The sequence below is a fragment of the Geotrypetes seraphini genome, chromosome 4 (genome assembly GCF_902459505.1).
Source record: "Geotrypetes seraphini chromosome 4, aGeoSer1.1, whole genome shotgun sequence".
Taxonomy (NCBI): domain Eukaryota; kingdom Metazoa; phylum Chordata; class Amphibia; order Gymnophiona; family Dermophiidae; genus Geotrypetes; species Geotrypetes seraphini.
In genome coordinates, this window is record NC_047087.1 from 195,357,564 (window position 1) to 195,380,655 (window position 23,092).

A 23,092-nucleotide genomic window follows, 5' to 3' on the forward strand; every position below is an offset into this window, starting at 1 on the left:
TGTGCCTAAACTGAAACATGTGCAACCTTTGAGTGAGTAACACTAAGGTCATGCTGCTGCACTGGCATGCTACACTGCATGGCTAACTACGCAGGAATAACCTCATGAACTGGAATTCCTATGTCCTGCCACAATGCAAGACCAGCCACATCCATTATTTCTGTCTCTGCATTCTCACTTATGTTAGCAGTAGTTTCTACAATGTCTTTCATTTGTTCATTTTCTGCAGGGATAGACATGCACTTTGAAGCTGTATCATTTATACCCTGAATCTCATACATTTCCAAATATTTCTGATCTCCAGTAGGAGGCGCTCTATCTGTAAAACTGATTCTGGCCCCTGCATCAATCAAAGTTAATTTATCCTGACCCTCTATGGTAGTATTAACATTGGGGCAGCTGCAAGTGTCCAATATCCAAGTTGCCACCTGCCTTAAGCTGAATTCTTTCCCCTATCCTGCATCTCCAGAAGTGAGTCCACAGGTAAGTGAAAGGAGTCCGTCAGGGCTGTAAAGCTTAAGCCACCTTGGTATTTGAACACAGAGAGAGAGTCAGGACATCCTTATGCTATAGTGATATTTTTCCCAGGCTGTCAAATCACTCTTTACTTTGTCCAATTCTAACTGCATTGTTCCTTTTATATTTCCCTAGACCCCAGTGAATCAGTATTTCAGTAGCTCATTTGCCCCAATCATTTATGTTAAAAGGCATAGGGCCCACTTTCTCTATTATTCTCTCAATGTCGCTGTCTTTCATATGTCCATGCAGCACTACTGTTACTTCTCTCACAAAAACAATCTCTAAACCTGTACTTTCATACATCATACTTTTATATATCAAGAATATTTCATACATCATACTTTTATATATCAAGAATATTTGATACCATATAAGGCTTTTGCATGCATATTGGGGGGAGTGTCTTCCCCCTCACACAAGGATTTCCAAAAGTTACATTCTAATACAAAGAAAATATCCATACATACAGCTTTAAATCATTCCCTTAAAAGTCAAACTGCTTCTCTCATGCTACTGAGTCTTTTAATAGAATGCACTGAAGATCCCTTGAAGGGGAGTGGCCAACACACTCCCAAAAAATCTACTTTTTCCTATATAAATCCTCTAGTACAATTCTGAGATAAATATATATTCTAATCTAAGAGTACTATTGTATTTTAATGGTTTACTAAAATTTAATTCATCATATATGCATTTTGTATATTCAATTAGTGTTTCTAACTTTACTCTGCAAAAAAGGGAAAGGCCCCAGGGAATGTACAGCAACCAGGTCAAATACCAAACTTTAACTGCCACAGGGCTCTGGAGACCAGACTGGGCACTCATTAAAACAATGGAACTTCATAAAGCTAAGCTACCACCCCTGGTTTATCTTCTCTGGCCTTCAACAGAGCTTATCAATTAATTCTAGTGCCCTGAGAGAATATTTGCTTTTCTCCTGTTTCTCCCAATCTTCTGTAAGACGGGATAGTAACGTGCACACTTTTTTTTCCCCCCACCTTCCCCCTCCGTTTGTCTGTTCTTTGGTCTGCAGCTGGTTTACCTTTGTCTGGCCTGCTACAAAAACTCTGTGCTGTTTTTCTATAAATTGACTACATGGATTATATGGTAAAGGTGGCACAGGTGCCAAAGGCAAAATCTATGAGGAGATAGCATTAACCTGTCCCTGTAAGGCACATTTTGATTTTAAATATTTTAATTCTGCCTTATCCTCTTCTTTTTTTTTAAATCTTTATTCATTTTTAAACTTATAATAAGTGTGATAACATATCCATACAAATAACCATAAATATATCGCTTAATAATCAACAATGATACATATAATATTCTCTTATCTCCCCCCCTCCCCACCCTTATCTATCATATAATCAATACTTATACAACATGTAATAAAAATACCCTCCCTCCCACCCCATAATTGAACTTGTAAATTTAAGGGAAACAATATTTTTCTAATCATTACAATACTTTGTTAATGGCTCCCAAATATCTTGAAATTTCCTGAAACAACCCTGTTGTATTGCAATAAGTCTCTCCATTTTATAAATATGACATAAGGAGTTCCACCAAAAATTATAATTTAATCTATTCCAATTTTTCCAATTATATGTAATTTGTTGAATGGCAACCCCAATCATTATAAGTAATAATTTGTTATTATTTATAGATATCTGACTTTTTGCTCTCATTGCCATACCAAACAGCACAGTATCATATGATAATGCCACAGGGTTATCTAATAAACAGTATGGGAGGGGGATGGATGTGCTTTATCCTCTTCTAATTGTTTATTTATGGCAAAAAAGGAATCTGTAGCTTGAACAATTTGGGTTCGTAGCATGGATATATTAATCTTAGGACCTTTAAATTTCTTGGGGTTACCATACCCAGTGTCCACTAGAGCCTGGACTTATTGTTCTCCCTCGGATATTTCCCTTTTTATTGGAAGCGGTAGTATCCCTTGGTCCCCAATTACTGAGATCTCCAAGCTGTCTAACCACTTCCAATACTCCAGATACGGTATTCCCTGTTTGATTAATCAACACAGTCATGATCACCTGCTTATAGGCTGGAGAAACCATTCTGATTATTTTATTTCTCATGGAGATCATGAAGACAGTGTCTAAATATGTATCTGCATGACCCACACTTACTGCCATTGTCATAGCTTCATCCTTGATCCTTTGTTGGGCATATTTCAATGTATACCATGTTTTGTCATTAGGGAGCCAATCTGATTCTAATGGGTATCTAAGTACCACTCCCCCTGCTACTAGTTTTAATAAAGAATATTGCTGATATTGGCCAGGATTAGGCACGTTGCACAGTGCTTCTTATACAGTAGTTTCCTGACTTAATCTCACAAATTCTGGAGCATCCACGTGATCCAGCATTAATCCTGCTGCGTATGCATATTAACCACTGAACCAAAGCTCCCCTACCCGCTGGGAGAATCGTGCCATTATATCCGTTATCTCTTGTTGACTATAATCTTCCATAATATCATTTCGTACCGCCTGTCCGGTTTGCATATCTCTACAACTTGCGGCATTCTCTCATTAACAAATTCACATCATGCACAACTCAACTTCCCTTTCCTTTCTGTGCAATATATATATATATATATATACTGTATTTTTAATTCTCCATTCTGTTCCCTTCTTCCACCTTTGCTAATCTACAGAAGTAAAACAAAACTATAACACTTTTATTTAATTATTTTTCCAAATGCTCTCTATTATTTATCAATACAACATTTTTTCTTCTGTTAGGGGTTTGTTTTTTTCTTCTCACTGGGGGGATAGAGGGAAGGGAAGTGATAGAGGGAAGGGAAGTGAGAGAGGGTGCTGGACCTTTAGGGAGTGCTGGAGGGAAGGGGTTTGTTGATCCTTGTTCTGTATTGTTTGTGATTTATAAAATCTATAGTATAAAAAAACACACGAGAAGTAGAATCTCATTATATAACAACAAACACACTTCTACAGAGTATAAGAAAATAAGAGGGTACTAGTGATATTGAAACCATGAATGGAAGAGTCAATGCATTCAAAAGGCCCTTCACCACCAAGTGCCAAACAAACCCAGCTTCTCAAAAATGGGGAGAAAAAAAAGCTTCAAACCCCACCACCATCCCACAGAAATTGACTGATGGACTTTATGGTATTGGGAACCTCATTGGCATAAAAAAACCTCCTCATAACATTGGAAGCTAAATGAGTGGCTCTGTGCAATGTAAAGTAAACACCACTTATCACTGAAAAATCGTTGTGCTTATATTGGTGACAAACACTGTGCTCATCTGTACAGATGGTCAGAACATATCGACGGTGGCCAGCGTTTCTCACTACAGCTGCCTCAGGATATAGACAAACTGTACTTTAAAGAGCATCCAACTGGGATGTCTCACTGCTTAGTAAGTTTCAGTCAGTAAGCAGTGGCAGATCACAGCTGGATGCTATTTAAAGTACAGTTTGTCTACATCCTGAGGCAGCTGTATTGAGAAACGCTGACCACCGTCGATGTGTTATCCCTGCATTATTCAACAGACTGGCATAGTTGCCGTCATACTTTTTTCTCCAATATGTTTTACCACTAGTATTAGGGTATTTTACTAACTGCCATTTTTGTACCATTTTTTATTTAGTTTTTTTAAATTATAGTTTTATTTCCCATGGAGAACTATAGGTGGTCTCTTTGTTGTTACTTTGTAGTCACTTTGATTTAGTCTCATTTTTCATCACCCATAACATTTGCCCGTAACATTTGTGTGTCCTTATAGTGCATTATACACTCATTTTGAATATATGTTCTACAGTTCCCCTCTGTGGAAGTTCTTATTAGCATTATTTTCAGTATTGGTTAGCTTTTTTAATCATATTAATTCTTCCAATAACTACTCTCTTATTATCTCTAAAGACCTAAGAACATAAGTGCCTCCGCTGGGTCAGACCAGAGGTCTATCATGCCCAGCAGTCCACCCGCCCATATCCCTCTAATTCTCCTCTTCTCCAGGGAAAAGAGCCCCAGTTTCTTCAGTCTCTCAATACCCACGGTTCTCCACAATTGTGATTCTATTTCGTCTGGTATGTATTATTTTTTCTGCCTCCTCTCTCCCCCACAATATTGGGTTACAGCACATTCAATCACTTTTTTTGACTATCGCTACACAAACATGGTCTGACTGAATATAGTAATTCATGTGATCTGGTAAATTTTAGCCATGAAAATTCACCCAACTTCCTGTCAAAGGGGTCCTTTTACTAAGCTACAGCAAGCCCTAGTTTGCAGTTATAGCAGCTTAAAAGGGCTTAACGTGGGACGAGGTAGCGAGGCGTGATCAGGGCATGGCCTGAGAGCACTGTGTGCAGTGACTGCGTGCTGCAGAGGGTGTTCGGGGAGGATTCATGGTGGCTGCGAGCTTCTGACGTGCAGCGGCACTGCGCAGCAAGAGCAACGAGCGGGGGGAGAGCAGCACTCTTCAGCAGAGGTGTTATTCTCAACTGAGGCCTGGGTTTCACACCGACAGGTATTTGGCCAGGTGGTAGGAAGGTAGGGCACGGGCCGGCAAGTATGGACACGGTGGAGGGAGGGAGGGGGTTTGAGTGGAGATGGCATGTGGACCTGCGCTGGCCACATGGAGAGTAGGCTATGGTGGCATGGCTGTTGCGGTATGACTGAACGGTTCCTAAGGGGGAAAAAAGGGGGAGTTAGTAGTTGCAAACATGAATGGAATGGATTTGGGGTATGGGGGTACATAGATAGCAATTAGTGGAAACCGTGAATGGAAAAGATACTTTAAAAAAAGGGTGAAAGGATTGCATTTGAGTGTTTCAGCTCAGCAGTTTGTGCGCATCGGAAGGGAACAGCAGTGATTCTTATTGCGTTGATTGAGAGTTGCTGGATTATGGATGCTGTTGCAACAGGAACTTTGTAATTCAGACTCATTATGATTTATGGATGCTATTGCATGGGAGCTTGATGATTCATAGAACCTAATAGGTTGTTTATGAACCATGAAACCTAATAGGAACTTGATGAACAAGTCCTACATTGATGAAGGTGCTGTATATGTGAATAATATGTTTTATGTTGGAAAAATTTGTTTAAATCTTATACTTCCATATTATTTGCTATTAGTCCTTGTTCTCAGTGATGGCTCCAGCGCGCCGGGAGGAAGAGGACACCTTGCTAACTAAGTAATCTGGCTTGCTCGCATTCTGGCTTCGGTGGGCATGGTGCATTAATTTGTTCCCGAGTGTAGAGCATGGGGAGTGAGACCAGAGCCACTGGAAGAAGGGCACAATGCAGTTGCAGTGCAAGGTAGGCAGCAGAAGTTTTGCTTTCCTTGGGGTGGGTCCTTGTGATCGGTCTTGTTGGTGCACTGTATGGCGTGGGAGGGAGGGGTTAAGCAGCGCAGCTTTATCTTGTTCTCGGCACTCTGGTCGGCCTGATGGCTTTCTGATAGTTCTCCACCGAGTCTCGTTCTTTTGAAGTGTTTTGTTTATTTGTCCGATGACGGCAGGCTCCAGATGTTGCCGGAGGTCCCTTCTGCTGGTCGCTTGGGAACTCTGCCATCAAAGACTGTTCGGCGAGTGGTGTGAGCGGTAGTTTTGTTTTCCTCCATCCCGGTGGCAGTGTCCTCAGCCAGAGCATCACGTTGGTGGTGCTGGGAGCTGGGGAGAGCGTGGCGGGTGGGTGGAGGTAGCACAGATGCAGTCAGAAGTGGTAAGCATGTGTGGCGCGCCCTCGGTATGGGAAAACACCAGCACGAGGCATTTGGCATCTCAGCAGTAAAGTGTTTCAGCCTACCAGGAAAGAATCAGTTTCTGATTCACTGGCCTGCTCCCTGGAAGGGGCACGTGTGTAGCAGGGGGAGGAGTGGGAAGGGGGGGCGGAGAGCAAGAAGGGTGTCAATGACCTGAAGTAGATCACGCCTGGGGTGGACCACTCCCACTGCATTCCCCTTACTATTCCACTGGTCCTGGGTCCCAAGCAAATGTGCCTGTTCCAATATTGCCCAAAACGACCCTGGAAGATGACCCAGATCATTTCCTAGTGAACTCTGGGAGGACTGCCCATTTGCTGTATCTGAATGACTAGAGACAATGTGAACACATATTTGGGAAACCGGTTAACCAGTGGCAGCTAAACAACCTTCAAAAGTGCCTGATGGTTGTTCTACCTATAAGGAGGTTAAGGAATCAATCTTGGAGTGGGCAGGGAACACCCCTGAATCCTATTGGCAACGGTTCTAGAAAAGTACCCTCCAGATAAAAGAGACTCCTTATGTTGTTTTCTACAGGCTGAAAGAGGTTTCATGGAGGTAGTTGCAACGAGAGGATAAGTCTGGCATGGAAGTAGCAAATGTGGTTACTATGAGATAATGAGTGAGGCAACACCCCAAACTTATGATAGAGACTGCCTTAGAAGTGATGGAAGTGTTCCATCAAGCCCAATTAACTCCTGAATCAGAGAACGAGACCAGGAGGGAGTCCTGAAAGGCAGAAAGAAATGACAGGTGTCGAGTACTCCAAGGAGAGGAGACTACCATTAAGCCCAGAAATCCAGAAGGTGAGGTTAGAGCAATGGAGGCCAGTTTCACCCAGGATACACTGGCCAACTGAACTTTCTCACTTGCTTTAAGTGCAGAAGCAAGAGCCATTTCACAAGAGACTACTTGGATTTAAGCAACGATGCTATGGATGTGAATGTTGTAGAACCTCACAGAAGTAATTTTGTGGAGGCTGTAACTGTGTGATGGAAGTGGAATTGAATGGGAATCCCTACCAGGCATTGATTGACTCTAGCAATGTCAAGACTCTGGTGCAGAGGGAAACCATGACCTCACTGCAAGTCAATTATGAGTGGGCTGTGGTACTCTCATGTGTGCATGAAGATCACAGACAGTATCCTACAGCTCAGGTGACTCAAGATTCCTGTTGGGCAAGCCCAGCTGGAAGTAGCAGTCTTGCCCTGGCTTCCCTACCCAGTTGTTTTGGGCCAGGATTTTCCAAAAATTGGAAATGTCTGGGCTCAGCTAATTGCTGGTCCACAAAGTAAGGAAGAAGAGTCTTTCCCCAAGATCTTCCCTTTGGAGGATCCTGACCTCTATATAGAGGACCCAAAGGTGCCTAAACCCACCCACAATGGCGGTTGGAAAAATTTGCTGCCCCAGAAGTGCTGGGAGTGGTACCACAAAACACAAATGCAAATAGGGATGGAGGCGCAGTAGACCCTGATCAATTTTCAGAGGCTTGTGTTCGTGAGGAGCTAGCTAAACTAAAGGTGGACAAAGTGATGGGGCTTGATAGCGTACATCTTAGGAAAGTTCTGGGGGCTGATCTTTTCAATGCTTCTCTAGAATTGGGAGTGGTATGTGAGGACTGGAGAAAGGTGGATGTGGTCCCTCTCCACAAAAGTGGAAGGAAGAATTAGGGAACTACAGGCCGGTAAGTCTGACTTCTGTGGTAAGTATATTAATGGAAACACATAGCCAGGCATATACAGAGTTATGTTGTCAATACTGCCTGAACTACCAGTTGATGGGAAAAACTGAAACTCTTTCCTTTTGTATGTGCTGTTTGGCATTTGAGAAGTACCCAAAGCTCAATAGGATTTTATCTGAGCTGTTATATGGGCACAGACCAAGGGGAATAAGAACTTAAGAATTGCCTTACTGGGACAGAACGAAGGTCCATTAAGCCCAGTATCCTGTTTCCAACAATGGCCAACCCAGGTCTCAATTACCTAGTTAGATTCCAAACTGATGAATAAGCAGTTGATTTCCCCAAGCCATCTCAATAATGGGCTATGGATTTCTCTTTCAGGAAATTATCCAAACTTTTTTAAACCTTGCTAAGCTAACTGATTTCACCACATTCTCTGGCAACAAATTCAAAAGTTTAATTACATGTTGTGTGAAGAAATATTTTCTCCAGATGTTTTAAATCTACTACTTAGTAGCTTCATTGCATGCCCTCTAGTCCTAATATTTTTGGAGAGTAAACAAGCGATTCATATCTACCCTTTGCACTCCATTCAGTATTTCATAGACCTCTATATCACCCCTGAGTGGTCTCTTCTCCAAGTTGAAGAGCCTTAGCCACTTTAACCTTTCCTCATAGGGATGTCATCCCATCCCTTTTATCATTTTTGTCATCCTTCTCTGTACCTTTTCTAATTCCGCTATATATTTTTTGAGATATGATGACCAGAACGGCACACAGTATTTGAGATGCAGCTATACCATTGAGTGATACAAGGGCATTATAACATTTTCATCTTTGTTTTCAATTCCTTTCCTGATAATTCTATTTGCTTTCTTTATCGACACTGCACACTGAGCCAAGAGTTTCAATGTATCCTCAACGATAACACCTAGATCTTTTTCCTGAGCAGTGATTCCTAAGGTGGAACCCTGCATCACAAAGCTATAGTTCGGGTTCCTCTTTCCCACATTCATCACTTTGCACTTGTTCACATTAAATGTCATCTGCCATTTTGATGCCAAGTCTCCCAGTGTCACAAGATCCTCTTGCAATTTTTCACAATCCTCTTGCGATTTAACTTTGAACAACTTAAGTGTCATCAGCCAGCAAGTGTAATTATCTCACTAGTTACTCCCATCTCTAGATCATGCTAAAAAAAGTAGCGGTCCCAGCACAGACTCTTGGGACCATTTAAACCTACTCTGTTTTCTGTCTTTCAACCAGTTTTTAATCCATAATAGGACATTACCTCTTTTTCCATGACTTTCTAATTTCCTCATAAGTCTTTCATGTGGTGCAGTACTTTGTCATGTCTTTTGAAAATCCAAATACACAATATCAATCAGCTTACCTTCATCCACGAGTTCATTCACCCCTTCAAAGAAATGCAGTAGATTGGTGAGGCAAGATTTCCCTTGACTAACTCCATGCTGGATTTTTCTCATTAATGTATATGTTCTGTCATTTTGTTATTTATAATAGTCTCTAACATTTTGACCGGCATTGATGTCACCAGTCTATAATTTCCCCGATCACCTCTCAAACCCCTTTAAAAAATTGGCATCACATTGGCCACCCTCCAGTCTTATGATACTGTGCTGGATTTTAAAGAAAAATTACAAATTACTAATAGCTCTGCAATTTCATTTTTCAATTCTATCAGCACTTGGGGATGTATACCATCCGGTCCAGACAATTTGCTACTGTTCAGTTTGTTAAATTGACTCATTACATCTTCCAGTATTACAGAGATTTGTTTGAATTTCTCTCATTCATCAGATTTGAAAACCATTTCTGGCACTGTTAACTCCGTCACATTTTCCTCGGAGAAGACCTAAGCAAAGAATTCATTTAATCTCTCTGCTATGACCTTGTCTTCCCCGAGAGCCCCTTTTATTCCTCGGTCATCTAGCAGTCCAACTGATTCTCTTCCCAGATTCTTGCTTTTAATATACCTACTAAAAATTTTTACTGTGTGTTTTTGCTTAGTGGAATCTTCTTTTCAAGGTCTCTCTTTGCCTTCCTTAAACTAAACTAAACCTTAAGTTTATATACCACATCCTCTCCATAATTATAGAGCTCGGCATGGTTTACAAGAGCTTAACATAGGAAGGAACAGCATAATGGGGTTGGAGATTGAGTATAGGGGGGAAGATAGCATTACATTTTTGTGAATAGCCTAGTTTCCTTATTAGTGCCTTGCATTTGACTTGCCATTCCTTGTTGTTTACAATTATTTTCAGTTGGATATTTCTTCCACTTTCTGAAGGATTCCCTTTTGGCTCTAATAGCGTTCTTCACCTCACTTGTTAACCACACCAGTTTGGCCTTCTTTCCTCATTTTTCTAATAAATAGAATATATCTAGCCTTGGCTTATAAGATAGTATTTTTGAATAACATCCATTCCTAATGTAAATGTTTAACCTTTGCAGCTGGATGTGATTCAAGAAGCCTGGGAAGACGAACCTAGGCCAGGGAGGAATTTGGCTGAGTAAGTACTTACCATGCAGGGGAGACTGTGAAGACCGGAGAGGCAGCCAAGCTCTGCTTGAGAATGCTCAGATGGGAAGTAGTATAATGAGTACACCTCATGTCAAAATGATTGACAGCTGTCAGAGATAAGGATTGATCAATCAGTGTTCACTTCCGGGTTAAGCCCCGCCCACTCTCTGCCCTAACCCCTCCTACTCCACACCCACTTTTCCCTTAGCCCTGCCCACACCACACCCACTTTTCCCATAGCCATGCTAAGGCCACACCCCCTCCCACCCATGCCCCTCCCATTCTCCACCCATGGCCCCTCCCCTCATGCCCCGCCCTACCCATGACCCCACCCCTGGAAATGCACTTTCTGATGACATCACTGGAAATGGGGGCGTGTTTGACCCCGGAAATACGCTTTCTGATGACATCACCGGAAATGGGAGTGCCTGCCCTTCCAGAAGTGCACATTCTGATGACGTAGGCAGAAATAGGGTAAATGAAGCGTCGGAAATGCGCTTTTCTGACCACGTAGGTGGAAATAGGGGAAACAGACTTAGTCAAAACCCCAGGAAATGATGTGGCCAGAAAAAGAAGTATCTTTATTTTAACAGTTTTTTTTAGTTAAAAGACAGGTTTTAAGAGCTCATGGATAGAGCAGATCACAAAACAAAAGACATTCACAAAATCTTTCCTGTTTTTTTAAAACAGACCAGGGCAGAAACAAATGAGAAAAGGCTGCATTTATTTATTTTTTTCTTTTCTGGTTTTAACACACTTTCAGTAGGAATTCTGAGTTAATGGGCCAGCTCCCCTATTGTCATGATAACAGCTGAAAAGCCCCTTGCAGCCCCCCTGATAAAGCCAAGGGGGGGAGAGGTGGAGGTGTGTTTAAACATGTCTGAACATGTCCCGGTCCCCTACTGTTGTCTTAACAATCTGAATAAAAAACAAAAACAACTGTCACCTAACAGGGGTCTGTTAAAAAGGCAGAGTTTTAAGACCTATTTTTTTTTTAATTTTTTTAATTTAGAGCTAAGCTGTCAGAGCTGAATGGAACATGAAAGAATCTTTATTGAAGCAAATTTATTATGATCCATACGCGACAGGAAGCTATGGAGGCATTAACCCTCTACTTCAAGCGGCTAAAAAGAGCGATATTACAGTCCGGAGAAAAGACGTAGTGGACTGGGTCACCGGTCAAAACGCATACAATTTACACAGACCGGCTAGAATCCATTTTAAAAGAAATAAAACAATGGTGTCAGAAGTTGACAGCCTGTGGCAAAGTGACTTAGTCGACATGTCAGCCTTTGCTCATTATAACAACGGTTACAAATACATCTTAACGGTAATAGATATCCTGTCAAAATATGCATGGGTCGTGAGTTTAAAAACAAAAACCGGTCACGAAGTTACCAAAGCCTTAGAAACAATATTTAATTTAGGGCGTACACCTGAAAAACTTCAAACAGACAAGGGTAAAGAATTTTTAAATAAGTCTCTGAAGAATTTATTAAAACAAAAAGGTGTTAGCCATTTTGTGACCCATAATGATGTTAAAGCAGCTGTAGTAGAAAGATTTAACAGGACTTTAAAATCCAAAATGTGAAGGTATTTTACAGCCTATAATACCTTTACTTATCAAGACGTCCTACAGGCTATAGTGCACAGCTATAATTATAGTTTTCACAGAACGATACAGGCGAGGCTTGTAGATGTGACACCCTCAAACTCTTTGCAGATTTGGAAAACAGTCTACGGCAGTAACATCAAATGCGATCCCACCAAGGATCTCTTAATGAAAGGAGACCATGTGAGGCTATCAAAAGTTAAAGGAAAATTTGAGTAATAGCAAACATGGACGGATGAGATATTTATAATAAAAGATGTTTAAACAGGGGTCAGAGAGCAACATACAAGATACAGGATTACGATAGCGAAGCTATACAAGGTTCTTTTTATCCTGAAGAATTACTAAAAGTCAAGCCTCTACAGGACAGAATATACCGTATCGAAAAGGTTCTAAAGGTAAAAGGAGGGGGTAAGAACAAAATTTGTCTCGTGAAATGGAAAGGGTGGCCTGATAAATTTAACAGCTGGGTGAAGGCCTCAGAGATTCAAGACATCTAATTTTGTCTTTTGAAACAGCACAGAGAGAAAAAAAACCAACAACAAAAAAAGAATGACGGTGGCTTTTATATCACATTGCCTAGCAATGCTTCGGCAGCTATGTTTCCCCATAATACCAGCTCTAATTTTACCATACAAATAGCTAGGCCTTTGGACTTACAGGGGCCATGGGTCGCGGAGCTGGTGGAAATACAATACCCCACATACTTGGGAAAATATTAAGGAAGACATAAAGTACATTGTCACCTCTGGAGAAGGAAATGTACACCAATTTACAATCCAGAGAGGATATTATGCGATCATGGGGAGGTTATTGGAAACCATGAATCATGACATTAGAAGCGTCTATGAGTCAGAGACCGCTGAGAATCATATATGACCCCAATACGCGAAGAATTCATGTAAAATCAGAGGATAAGTCTGTTATTTCTGCAGGGGGTGATTTAGCAACCATTTTGGGGGTAAAGGCTAACGTTAATACAAGGCATTCTCATTTCCCAGCAAATATCGAGGCCGGCTTTAATACCCTCTACATGTACACCGATATTGTAGAGCACCAGTTAGTAGGTGACCATTTTGTACAACTGTTGCGCTGTGTTCCAGCTCTAGGGTCAGCGGATAAGTTTATCACCCTCACGTACGATAAACCGCACTATGTACCTGTGAACAAGCAGCACATCGACACCATCACATTTGATCAGAACAGGAACGTTTCATTTAGTTACGGGAAGGTGATCCTTAAGCTTCACCTGCGACCCAGGAAGACTGTTGTGTTTTAAAATGTTGGTGTCTAAAGATTACGGAGACCCCAAAGCATACAAAAATTATTACACAGCACAAGCCGGTTATGGACTTTCAGGATATCACGGGGCCCCTGTCATGTACGGAGCCGGTGTAGGTGGCATATTTTGTAATCTCTTTAGAAAAGCAATACTACTTTTGAGAAGGGGTTTTGAAATAAACCACATGTGAAAGGAGCCACAAAAAACATAGCTAAAGATGTCATGGGCCATGTCGCAACAACCACCAAGAATTTAAGAAAAGTTTTGCTATTTGGCGTTTAGCAGGGTTTAGCTGAATATGGTCTGCACGCAAAAGTACACCTTCTTTTCTATAGAAATCAGAGATGTACATGTTTTGTTTTTCTGTATCATTGCACCACCGGGGACAGTCAGAAGCCTCTTGTTTTTGACGGAGGTGTATTTTGATGTATTCAGAAAAGAGACTGTCAGATTTTTGCTCGAAATGCCAGATTTCATAGATTTCAACAACCACATAACCTTTTGCAATGGCAACATCCATCTCCACTGTACACCAAGTCCCCACGAAAGCTCTCTCCTTATCGGTATGGGCACACGTTTCCTGTTGCCGTGCATCGGCGCACGTACAGCACAAAGGAAACATAAGCATACCGCCCACCCTGACGGGAAAGAGCTTTCTTGGAGGATATACTTTTGTTTTTATAAAACCAAAGTAATTTGTGGGTGAACCAAAGTTGTCATAAATGATTTGCGGATGGCCTGTTGGATATTCCTTTGTTTTCAAGTTTATTCATATATTTGATTAAATGCTTATCCTAGGATACTAAGCATTGTACAATAATAATAAAAACTTTTATAAACAAACAAATAAGTCAGACAGTTTTTCTTACTTAACTTTTAAGACCACAGTGGTACAGTGGAAGGGGAGGGGGGGAGAACTACAATATTTATAGAGAAAAGATACATAAAAGGGAAGTACATTAGGGTAGGGAAAAGTTAACAAATTTGCTGGACTAAATCAAATAGTCAATTAAAGGCATTTTTAAAAAGAAAACATTTTAGATTGCTTTTAAACTTCTGTATATTTTGTTCGGATCTTACATATATAGGAAGAGAATTCCAAATCATAGGACAAAAGGGTATAGGCTGGTAAAATCGTAGTAGTGTATTTTTTTCCCAGGTTTTGTTTTGTAGTATAGAGAAACAGCATTTGTTCTACCCCCAAAAAGGGTTGCGGTAATGCAGCGCTAGCCAGAAAGTCTGCACAGCCCCTATCATTTTCTTTGACCATCCGCTTCCACTCATGCTCCCACAGACTTACGACCTTGAAGCCCAGGCTTTCCAGGTAGGCTGTCTTTAGCTGCTTTTTGTAATAAAGAAAGCCATAGGTCGTGGCTGCTACAGGATTCTGGTCTTTATCATTATAACAGACCGAACCATGATAAAAGCAACTATTAAATTCAAAAGCTGTTTCTACCCCATCAATGACAGCGTAACTGTAAAGAAAATAAGACCCCAACCTTTCTTTCACCCCCGTTCAGAGCATGCATGATCTGTATATTTTGTGCAGCCTCTTGAATAGAGGGGGATGAATATCTCTTTTTATGTCTGTGATAGTTCTCCGGGGGGATGAGCGCCACTGTCTCGGGTTCTAAAAACATAAATCTGAACATGGCCATACATGCAGAGGCTAGGGTTATATATTGGAAAGGGTCTAAACAATTCATTAGAATTTCTGAAGTACCCTCACGTTCTACAACCACATCTTTCTGTGTCATTTTCATGATTTCTGCTCTGTAGAGAACACATGCCTGTCGCAAAATAGCTACATCCTGTTGACAGTAATAAGCCAGCTCTTTTTGCAAATCAAACGTCTTGTGCTGGCTGTCCTTGTACCATTTAAAAAATTCCTCTTTTTCTTCAGGCATCATGTTTCCCACACCATAATGCTCCATATCCGGCATATGCCCCACATAGTTTTGATTTTCCTGAGTATTAAAAAAATGCGGGAAATAACCTTTACAGCCTGGAAAACCTAAGGCCTTTGGAAGTTTGCTAAGTTTCATAGGTAGGAAATTTAGAGAGTCTATGAAACGAATAGCTAAAGATTCTACTGTGATTTGTAAAAGCTTGCCACCTTGAACCAACAGATCTGTGTCCATCTTTTCCTTTAACAGTTGGCTAAGAACAAAATACCCATCATAGCCTTTGGCATTATGGGCTATGAAGGTATAGTCTTTAAATTTTTTGTCACAAAAAATCTGTATAAAGGCAAAAATACACTCAAGACCCTTGAATTCCCATTTTCTTGTTTCGTACAAGTCCTCGGCCTATATGTAATTAGGAATGTGCCAGCCCGTTTCCTGCATACATTCGCAATCGTAAATAATATACTTTTCAGATGTTTTGAGTTTATCGATGGGTGTCATAAAACATAAGTGTATGTCATCACCGCTTAAGGGTTCACGGCATAGCTTACACATCCTACCCTTACATTTATGTTTTTCGTTCACATAGGACTCACATTTCAGACAGTGTTTTAGATAAACACTCCACTTCTTTTTTCTGCGCCAGCTGCATGTCTATCTAAACAGTCTTTAGAGCGACATCTTGCAATTAGAACACGTCTGTGTCGAACAAAGACGACACCATAACGTACAGGAGTGGTCGTGACTATAGGGCTTCTGGCAAAAAATACAGAAATTACGCTTCCCATAGAATTTTTTGACATCGGTTATGCCGTAGAAATGATCGTCATGTAGCAATAAGAAAAACGTTTTTGGATACACGGGTTGATTTGATGTTTTAAAGCAACACCACGAGTTTGTATAAAACACAACTCATATTTATCTTTAAATGTTGTTCCATGGTTGCTACATCATTGAGCATAACTTTTTTATGTACCGACCACCCCAAATCATTATGTAGCTTTTCAGCACCTGTTAACAGCTCAGCATCTGTGAGTTTTACTGGCGACATAAGTGCCGTAAGGCTACCGGCAAAACATAGGGACCTAGACAAGCTGGAAGACTGGGCAAACAAATGGCAAATGTGCTTTAACGTGGAAAAATGCAAGGTCATGCATATAGGGAAAAAGAACCCGTTGTTCAACTACAAATTGGGGGGGGCATTGTTGGGAGAAAGCAATCTTGAGAGAGACTTGGGTGTGCTGGTGGATGCATCACTGAAGCCATCTGCACAGTGCGCAGCGGCCTCAAAAAAAGCCAACAGGATGCTGGGCATCATAAAGAGGGGCATAACTACCAGGACGCGGGAAGTCATCATGCCACTGTATCGAGCGATGGTGCGTCCGCATCTGGAATACTGCGTTCAATATTGGTCGCCGTACCTCAAGAAAGACATGGAGGTACTTGAGAGAGTCCAAAGGAGAGCAACGAAACTGGTAAGAGGGCTGGAACACTACTCATATGCTGAGAGGTTGGATAGGCTGGGGCTCTTCTCTCTGGAAAAAAGGAGGCTCAGGGGTGATATGATAGAGACCTTCAAGATCATGAGGGGCATAGAGAGGGTGGATAGGGACAGATTCTTCAGGCTGAAGGGGACAACAGGTACGAGGGGGCACTCGGAGAAACTGAAGGGAGATAGGTTTAGAACGAATGCAAGGAAGTTTTTTTTCACCCAGAGGGTCGTGGACACTTGGAATGCGCTACTGGAGGAAGTGATCAGGCAGAGTACGGTACAGGGATTCAAACAGAGACTGGATGGATTCCTGAGGGATAAAGGGATCATGGGATACTGAGAAAGCTAACCAGAAAATAAATGTAGAAACCCAACCAGGTCGTGCAGGTGCAAGACCGGAGGGCTAGGACTTTGATGGGAAGATAGGACTCAATTAGGAAACCGAGGTGGCATGGGGGCCCCTTCTGGTGATTTAGACAGGTCGTGACCTGTTTGGGCCGCCGCGGGAGCGGACTGCTGGGCAGGATGGACCTATGGTCTGACCCGGCGGAGGCACTACTTATGTTCTTATGTCTGTATTATTCAAATCTATTAAATACATCCTTTTTTTCTGAAAAATATGGCTAAACAGTATAGATTTAAAAACCCTACGGGCCCCACCACCCTTGTTTCTTATTACAAGTACAACATGGAATAAATCACAGACCTGTATTTCTCTGTGACTTTGAAAGAGTTTAGCAACCAATCTAAGAAATCATCAGCATCTATCGATTTGGGATTTAATTTACCAGAAAACAAGGAGTTGTGAAAAAGAGATGAATGTAGATGCACTTGTACGTAGTCACCGGGCGATACTCTGTTGCTAACATTATCCAGGATATGTTGAATGCCTTGGCATATAGCATTTTGAGCCTCACGTAATGATGTTATCCTGTCTAAATTAATGAAACGAAATTCTTCTGAATAAAGTACACCATGAAATTTGTCCAGTTTACGATCCCATCTTTTCACAAACTGGACATAGCTGATTGGTTCTGAATCTTCAGAAGGACCTAATGCACCCTTATTTGACCCATCCTCTGACACTTTGCTGCTATCAGAATAATCAACTTCATAACATTCTCCTTCTTCTGTGCTGTCCGGCTCTGAGACATTTTCGCTGTGTGTCTTTTTCCTGTTAGACTTTTCTGTCGGCTTCACAGTATCTGTTTGCGACTTTCTAACATTTTCTTGATCTACAATTTATAACATAGCATAACCGTTAATACTTTTTCCCCTTTGAGGATCTAACTGTACTTAACATTTTCTTCATCAACCATTATAAAAGTAATGACATTTTCTTTTACACTAGTCTCCTTACAAAATCAGAATACTTACTATTTCGTTTATCTTTTGGTTTCCTGTAAACACCTTTGGGCTCTGGTTCCCCGTCTAAGCTTTCACTATGCGATCTTTTCCTGTTAGACTTTTCTGTCAGGTTCATGGTATCTGCTTGTGACTTTCTAACATTTTCCCGATCTACAATTTATAACATAGCATAACCGTTAATACTTTTTCCCCACCCTTGAGGATCTGACTGCCTAATATTTTCTTGATCAACCATTATAAAAGTATAGAAATTTTTCTTTTAACCCTAATCTCCTTACAAAACTAGGATACCTACTATTTCGTTTATCTTTTGGCTTCCGGTAAGGAGCCAGTTGTTGGTTAGAACTTGTCGATGTAGAAGGAGTTGGTTCTCCAGCCTTTTCTTGGTCTAATCATAACGTAAAAAAAGAATGTTTTGTAGATGCTGTTTTTAAAAACCAATATATGTGCCAGACAATACATTTGTCACTTACTGTTTAATATCTGTTGTCTTTTTCTGGTAAGAGATAGTTTATTTCTACCATCAGATCCCCGTTCCTGTTTTTTAAATGCAATGATAGATTCAGAGACAGAAAAAAATGATATCCCTAAAACCCAAAATAAAAGCCCCTTTTCTACTCACCATGTTAGCGGTTGATGTATCCGGGGTCCGGTGTAACATCCACAAAAACCAGAACTTATTTTTATACACTTACAACCATCTATAGAAGTTATCCATTCACAAAGGCTTTATTGTATGTCTAAGGCCTCTGCTAGAGTTTGTTTGTCTTGGTTAGTCATTTTAGATATCAAAATGACCCCTACGTGCCTAGAGCCTAGTTCCTTATAACTTGTCACACCTTCTATTGTTTTAGTTTGGGCTGATAATTCACGTGGCTAGCCATTCCTAAAACACACCACACATTTTGTAATTTTTAAAAAATCTTTATTTTACAACAATAAAATGTTTAAACTTTTATACAAACAAACATGCAGTTACATACTGTATTTCCCACAATCCCAAGAATAAAAAACATGTTTTAAAAAGCATTTCTTTTGAAGAATGATTTATAATCGGTGTCACGGATTAAATAATTTACAATCTCTACATATTCACCATCTCTCATGAAATTGACCAATTTATTGAGTAGTCGTGGCCCGTTTATAGAGGTCTTAATATCTCTAATTAAATCAATGATTATATTAATGCTTTCATTACAAAGCATCAATATTTTCATTTTATAGCCTACAAAAGTGACTACATTTACCACACGTTCTAGGCACAGCATGTCACAAGTTTTCCTGATTTTCTCTTGTATTTCCTTTTGTCCCCATATCAAGCAATCGTGGTGTTTTTGCCCCCCAACACATATTAAGCAGGCTCCACATCCTTCACGCCTTGCAGACATTTATTTAGAATGCAGTATACAGCTACCTTTATTACTGATTTAAGTACTGTTGGTGTTTTGGAAAGGCCTATGCCGGTCCACAGACCATAATCACAAGAATCTTCAGGTTTACATTCATTCACCGCTGGTTCTCTTTGAAATGAGAAGAAAAAACACAAACAGGATAGATTTATCATCAGTATGTACATCTTGTCCACAGGTTTCTGTGATCGTGAAGATCCGCCACTTCCCTACAAAAAAAAACACAAAAAAACATAAATAAATTTTCCTTTTTAAAACACACAAACACATTCAGCTTCATAAACTCATTCCTATGGGAGGGGGCGTGGCCTGGACGGGGCTATGAGAAAAGTAGGCATGGAGTGGGCAGGACATGGGCGGAGTTTGGGTAAAAGTGGGCATGGTTTGGATGGAGAATGGGCGGGGCTTAACCCAGAAGTGACCGCTGATTGGTCGATCCTTATCTCTGACATCTGTCAATCATTTTGACATGAGATGTACCCATTATGGGTACTACTATGGGACAAGCCCGAGCCTGCAACCAGATGGCAGAGAACCATCCAGCCATGAGAGTCTTGGTCTTCCTTCCATCTTCTTAAAGTAGGTTATTATGTAAATGGCAAGGACTGTATGAAACAGTAGTGAATACAGGACCTGTTAATTATAGGGTGACCCAACCTGATAAGTGGAAATAAGATGAAGATCTTCCATTTCAACCTAAAGAAGTGGAGCCTGATGACTGCAGCATTAGTCCAAAGGAGTGTCTTTGGTCCAGAGGTTTTGAAGAACTGGTGCCCCTACAAGTCCCATTCGATGATAAGCTTTCTACCTCACAGAAGGCCAACCTAGAACAATTGGTACACCAAAACCAAGATGTATTTTCAGGGAAACTGGGCCAGACTCACCTTGCAACTCATGATATTATCAATGAACCAGGAGTAGTGGTCTAGCAATGGCCCTATCGGATTCTGGAAGCTCAGCAGCAAGCTGTGGTGAAAGAAGTATCTGAAATGCTAGAACTAGGTATTATTAGTGACTAATGGTGTACCCCAGGGCTTGGTACTTGGGCCAATCTTATTTAATATTTTCATCAATGACCTAGAGGAAGGAACATCCAGTGAGATCATCAAGTTTGCAGACGACACAAAGCTATGCCTGGCAATCAGATCGTAGAAGGATAGCAAGGAACTCCAGAGCGACTTGTGTCAGTTAGAGAAATGAGCAGAGAAATGGCAGATGAAGTTTAATGTGGAAAAGTGCAAAGTAATGCATTTAGGCAGAAAGAACAAGGAACACGAGTATAGAATGTCAGGAGCAACTCTGGGTAAGAGCGAACAAGAAAAGGACCTGGGCGTGCTGATAGATAGGACCCTGAAACCATTGGCACAATGCACGGCAAAGAAAGCAAATAAACTGTTAGGCATGATAAAGAAGGGAATCAAGAGTAGATCGGAGAGGGTTATAATGCCGCTTTATAGAGCAATGGTCAGACCACACTTGGAATACTGTGTCCAACATTGGTCTCCCAATCTAAAGAAGGATATAAAATTGCTGGAGAGAGTGCAGAGACGAGCAATGAAGCTAGTAAAAGGTATGGAGAAACTGGAATACGAGGAACGACTTAAAAGACTGGGATTGTTCTCCCTTGAGAAAAGGAGACTGCGAGGGGATATGATCGAGACCTTCAAAATACTGAAAGGAATCGACAAAATAGAGCAGGAAAAAAATTATTTACAATATCCAATTTGACACGAACAAGAGGACATGGAATGAAGCTAAAGGGGGACAAGTCCAGGACAAATATCAGGAAGTTCTGCTTCACACACAGAGTGGTTGACACCTGGAATGCTCTCCCAGAGGAGGTTATCTTGGAATCGACCGTCCTAGGATTTAAAAGCAAGCTAGATGCACATCTCCTTACGAGATAGTATATAGGCTTATAGATGGAAAATATTTATAGAAGAATGCGTACTGTTGCAACCTAAGGGGTGGGATACACTATAGCCCTCCCCACAATATCTTCTATATTACAACTGTTTATTAACAAAAGTCTTCAGGCCCTCAGAGGTGCCACCAGATGCTCAATTATGTCTCATAGCAACTGGCTTTATGCCCCCTATCGTCATCGGGTCTCTTTAGTTTTTTAAAGTTTTTTTAGTGCAATGCTATATTTTCGTGTTAATTCAATAAATAGTTGATAAAAGTTAGAACTTATCTTGGGTGGTTCAGCCAAGAGGGATAGAGTACTGCCAACATGTTTCACCCTATTCGGGTTTCCTCAGGGCACAATCCCTCAGAACTGTGTGTGCTCTATACGACGTGGCCACCTGAATGAATGATCTAAGATCTAAGATCATTCATTCAGGTGGCCACGTCATATAGAGCACACACAGTTCTGAGGGATTGTGCCCTGAGGAAACCCGAATAGGGTGAAACATGTTGGCAGTACTCTATCCCTCTTGGCTGAACCACCCAAGATAAGTTCTAACTTTTATCAACTATTTATTGAACTAACACGAAAATATAGCATTGCACAAAAAAAACTTTAAAAAACTAAAGAGACCCGATGACGATAGGGGACATAAAGCCAGTTGCTATGAGACATAATTGAGCATCTGGTGGCACCTCTGAGGGCCTGAAGACTTTTGTTAATAAACAGTTGTAATATAGAAGATATTGTGGGGAGGGCTATAGTGTATCCCACCCCTTAGGTTGCATCTCCTTACGAGAGGCATAGAGGGATATGGGCCTCCGCGTGTGCGAACCTACCTAGGGCTCATTGGACACTACCAGTGATTTATCCTGGGGTTTGCTAAGAAGGCAGAACCACTAACCCACCTTCTATAGAAGACTGCCCCAGAAAAGGTTAAATGGACATCAGAACGGGACGTTGCATTTCAAACCTTGAAAAAAAAAAAAATATCTGCTCAGAACTAGTGCTGGTCAACCAGTCCTTTGTTGTGCAGATGGATGTATCAGAAATTGGGATTGGTGTTGTCCTGGTCCATGAATTGGATGGAGAAGAATACCCAGTGGACTACATTAGCTGCAAGCTGTTCGCTAGGGAGAGGAACTACTGTTGCCTCCTAGGGCCTGCTAGGATCAATGCGGTCACCCATCAGTAGGTGGCACTGAACAACACTAGGCCTGCTTCCCAAAATGGAGGAAGCCCTACAGGGGTGCTGGCTTTAGATAATAGCCACAGCATTACCAAAGACAACTCAGAATAGCACACAAGAAACACAGAGGCAAATAATTTAGTTTTCAAAAAGGAAAACAGTCTTTTATTAAATAATCCTTCAAGTTTCAAAAACAGATCCACAAAATGAAGCAAATTCAAAAACAAGCAAAAAAGAAAAATATAGAGAAAAAGAAAAATAACACAGCACTCCAAACACAGTCCAATGTGACAAGTGCAAACAGCTGGCTTCTTAGATTTCTTCTGCTTAGCTCCTGGTTATGGCTTGGCACAGGTCGGCTGGTTGTTACAACAAAAACCCGGAAAAGAAAATGGGTCAGTTTTAAATAAAGGCA

The 23,092-nt window shown here is 41.0% G+C and overlaps 3 protein-coding genes across 3 annotated transcripts in view; all 3 read right to left on the minus strand.

The window, feature by feature from the left end:
* Positions 1–10,536, minus strand: part of LOC117360104 (steroidogenic acute regulatory protein, mitochondrial-like) — a 77,888-nt gene extending 67,352 nt beyond the window's left edge. Inside the window, exon 1 of the mRNA XM_033943773.1 lies at positions 10,511–10,536. The gene's annotated coding sequence lies outside the window, so the exon portion shown is untranslated. The remainder of the gene's footprint in view (positions 1–10,510) is intronic.
* Positions 10,537–15,309: 4,773 nt separating this feature from the next.
* On the minus strand, positions 15,310–18,653 carry LOC117359733. The gene is made up of 5 exons (XM_033942951.1): positions 18,644–18,653; positions 18,466–18,558; positions 18,180–18,320; positions 17,509–18,037; positions 15,310–15,370 (listed from the first exon to the last, which is right to left on the minus strand). The coding sequence occupies exons 3-5, from the start codon at positions 18,283–18,285 to the stop codon at positions 15,310–15,312; spliced, it is 696 nt and encodes a 231-aa protein (XP_033798842.1). The 5' UTR covers positions 18,286–18,320; positions 18,466–18,558; positions 18,644–18,653.
* A 468-nt stretch (positions 18,654–19,121) lies between these two features.
* The window catches only part of LOC117359446 (microsomal triglyceride transfer protein large subunit-like), a 166,877-nt gene continuing 162,906 nt past the window's right edge, over positions 19,122–23,092 (minus strand). Inside the window, exon 19 of the mRNA XM_033942239.1 lies at positions 19,122–19,788. The gene's annotated coding sequence lies outside the window, so the exon portion shown is untranslated. The remainder of the gene's footprint in view (positions 19,789–23,092) is intronic.

What these genes read in the sequence shown, in the direction of transcription:
- LOC117359733 (XM_033942951.1), bottom strand. Translation starts at nt 18,285, where the DNA reads ATGAACCTGACAGAAAAGTCTAACAGGAAAAGATCGCATAGTGAAAGC. An exon ending in ACCAAAAGATAAACGAAATA is followed by an intron (nt 18,038 to 18,179) that starts GTAAGTATTCTG and finishes TATAAATTGTAG; the next exon opens with ATCAAGAAAATGTTAGAAAG. An exon ending in AAAGTCACAGAGAAATACAG is followed by an intron (nt 15,371 to 17,508) that starts GTCTGTGATTTA and finishes TTTAATACTCAG; the next exon opens with GAAAATCAAAACTATGTGGG.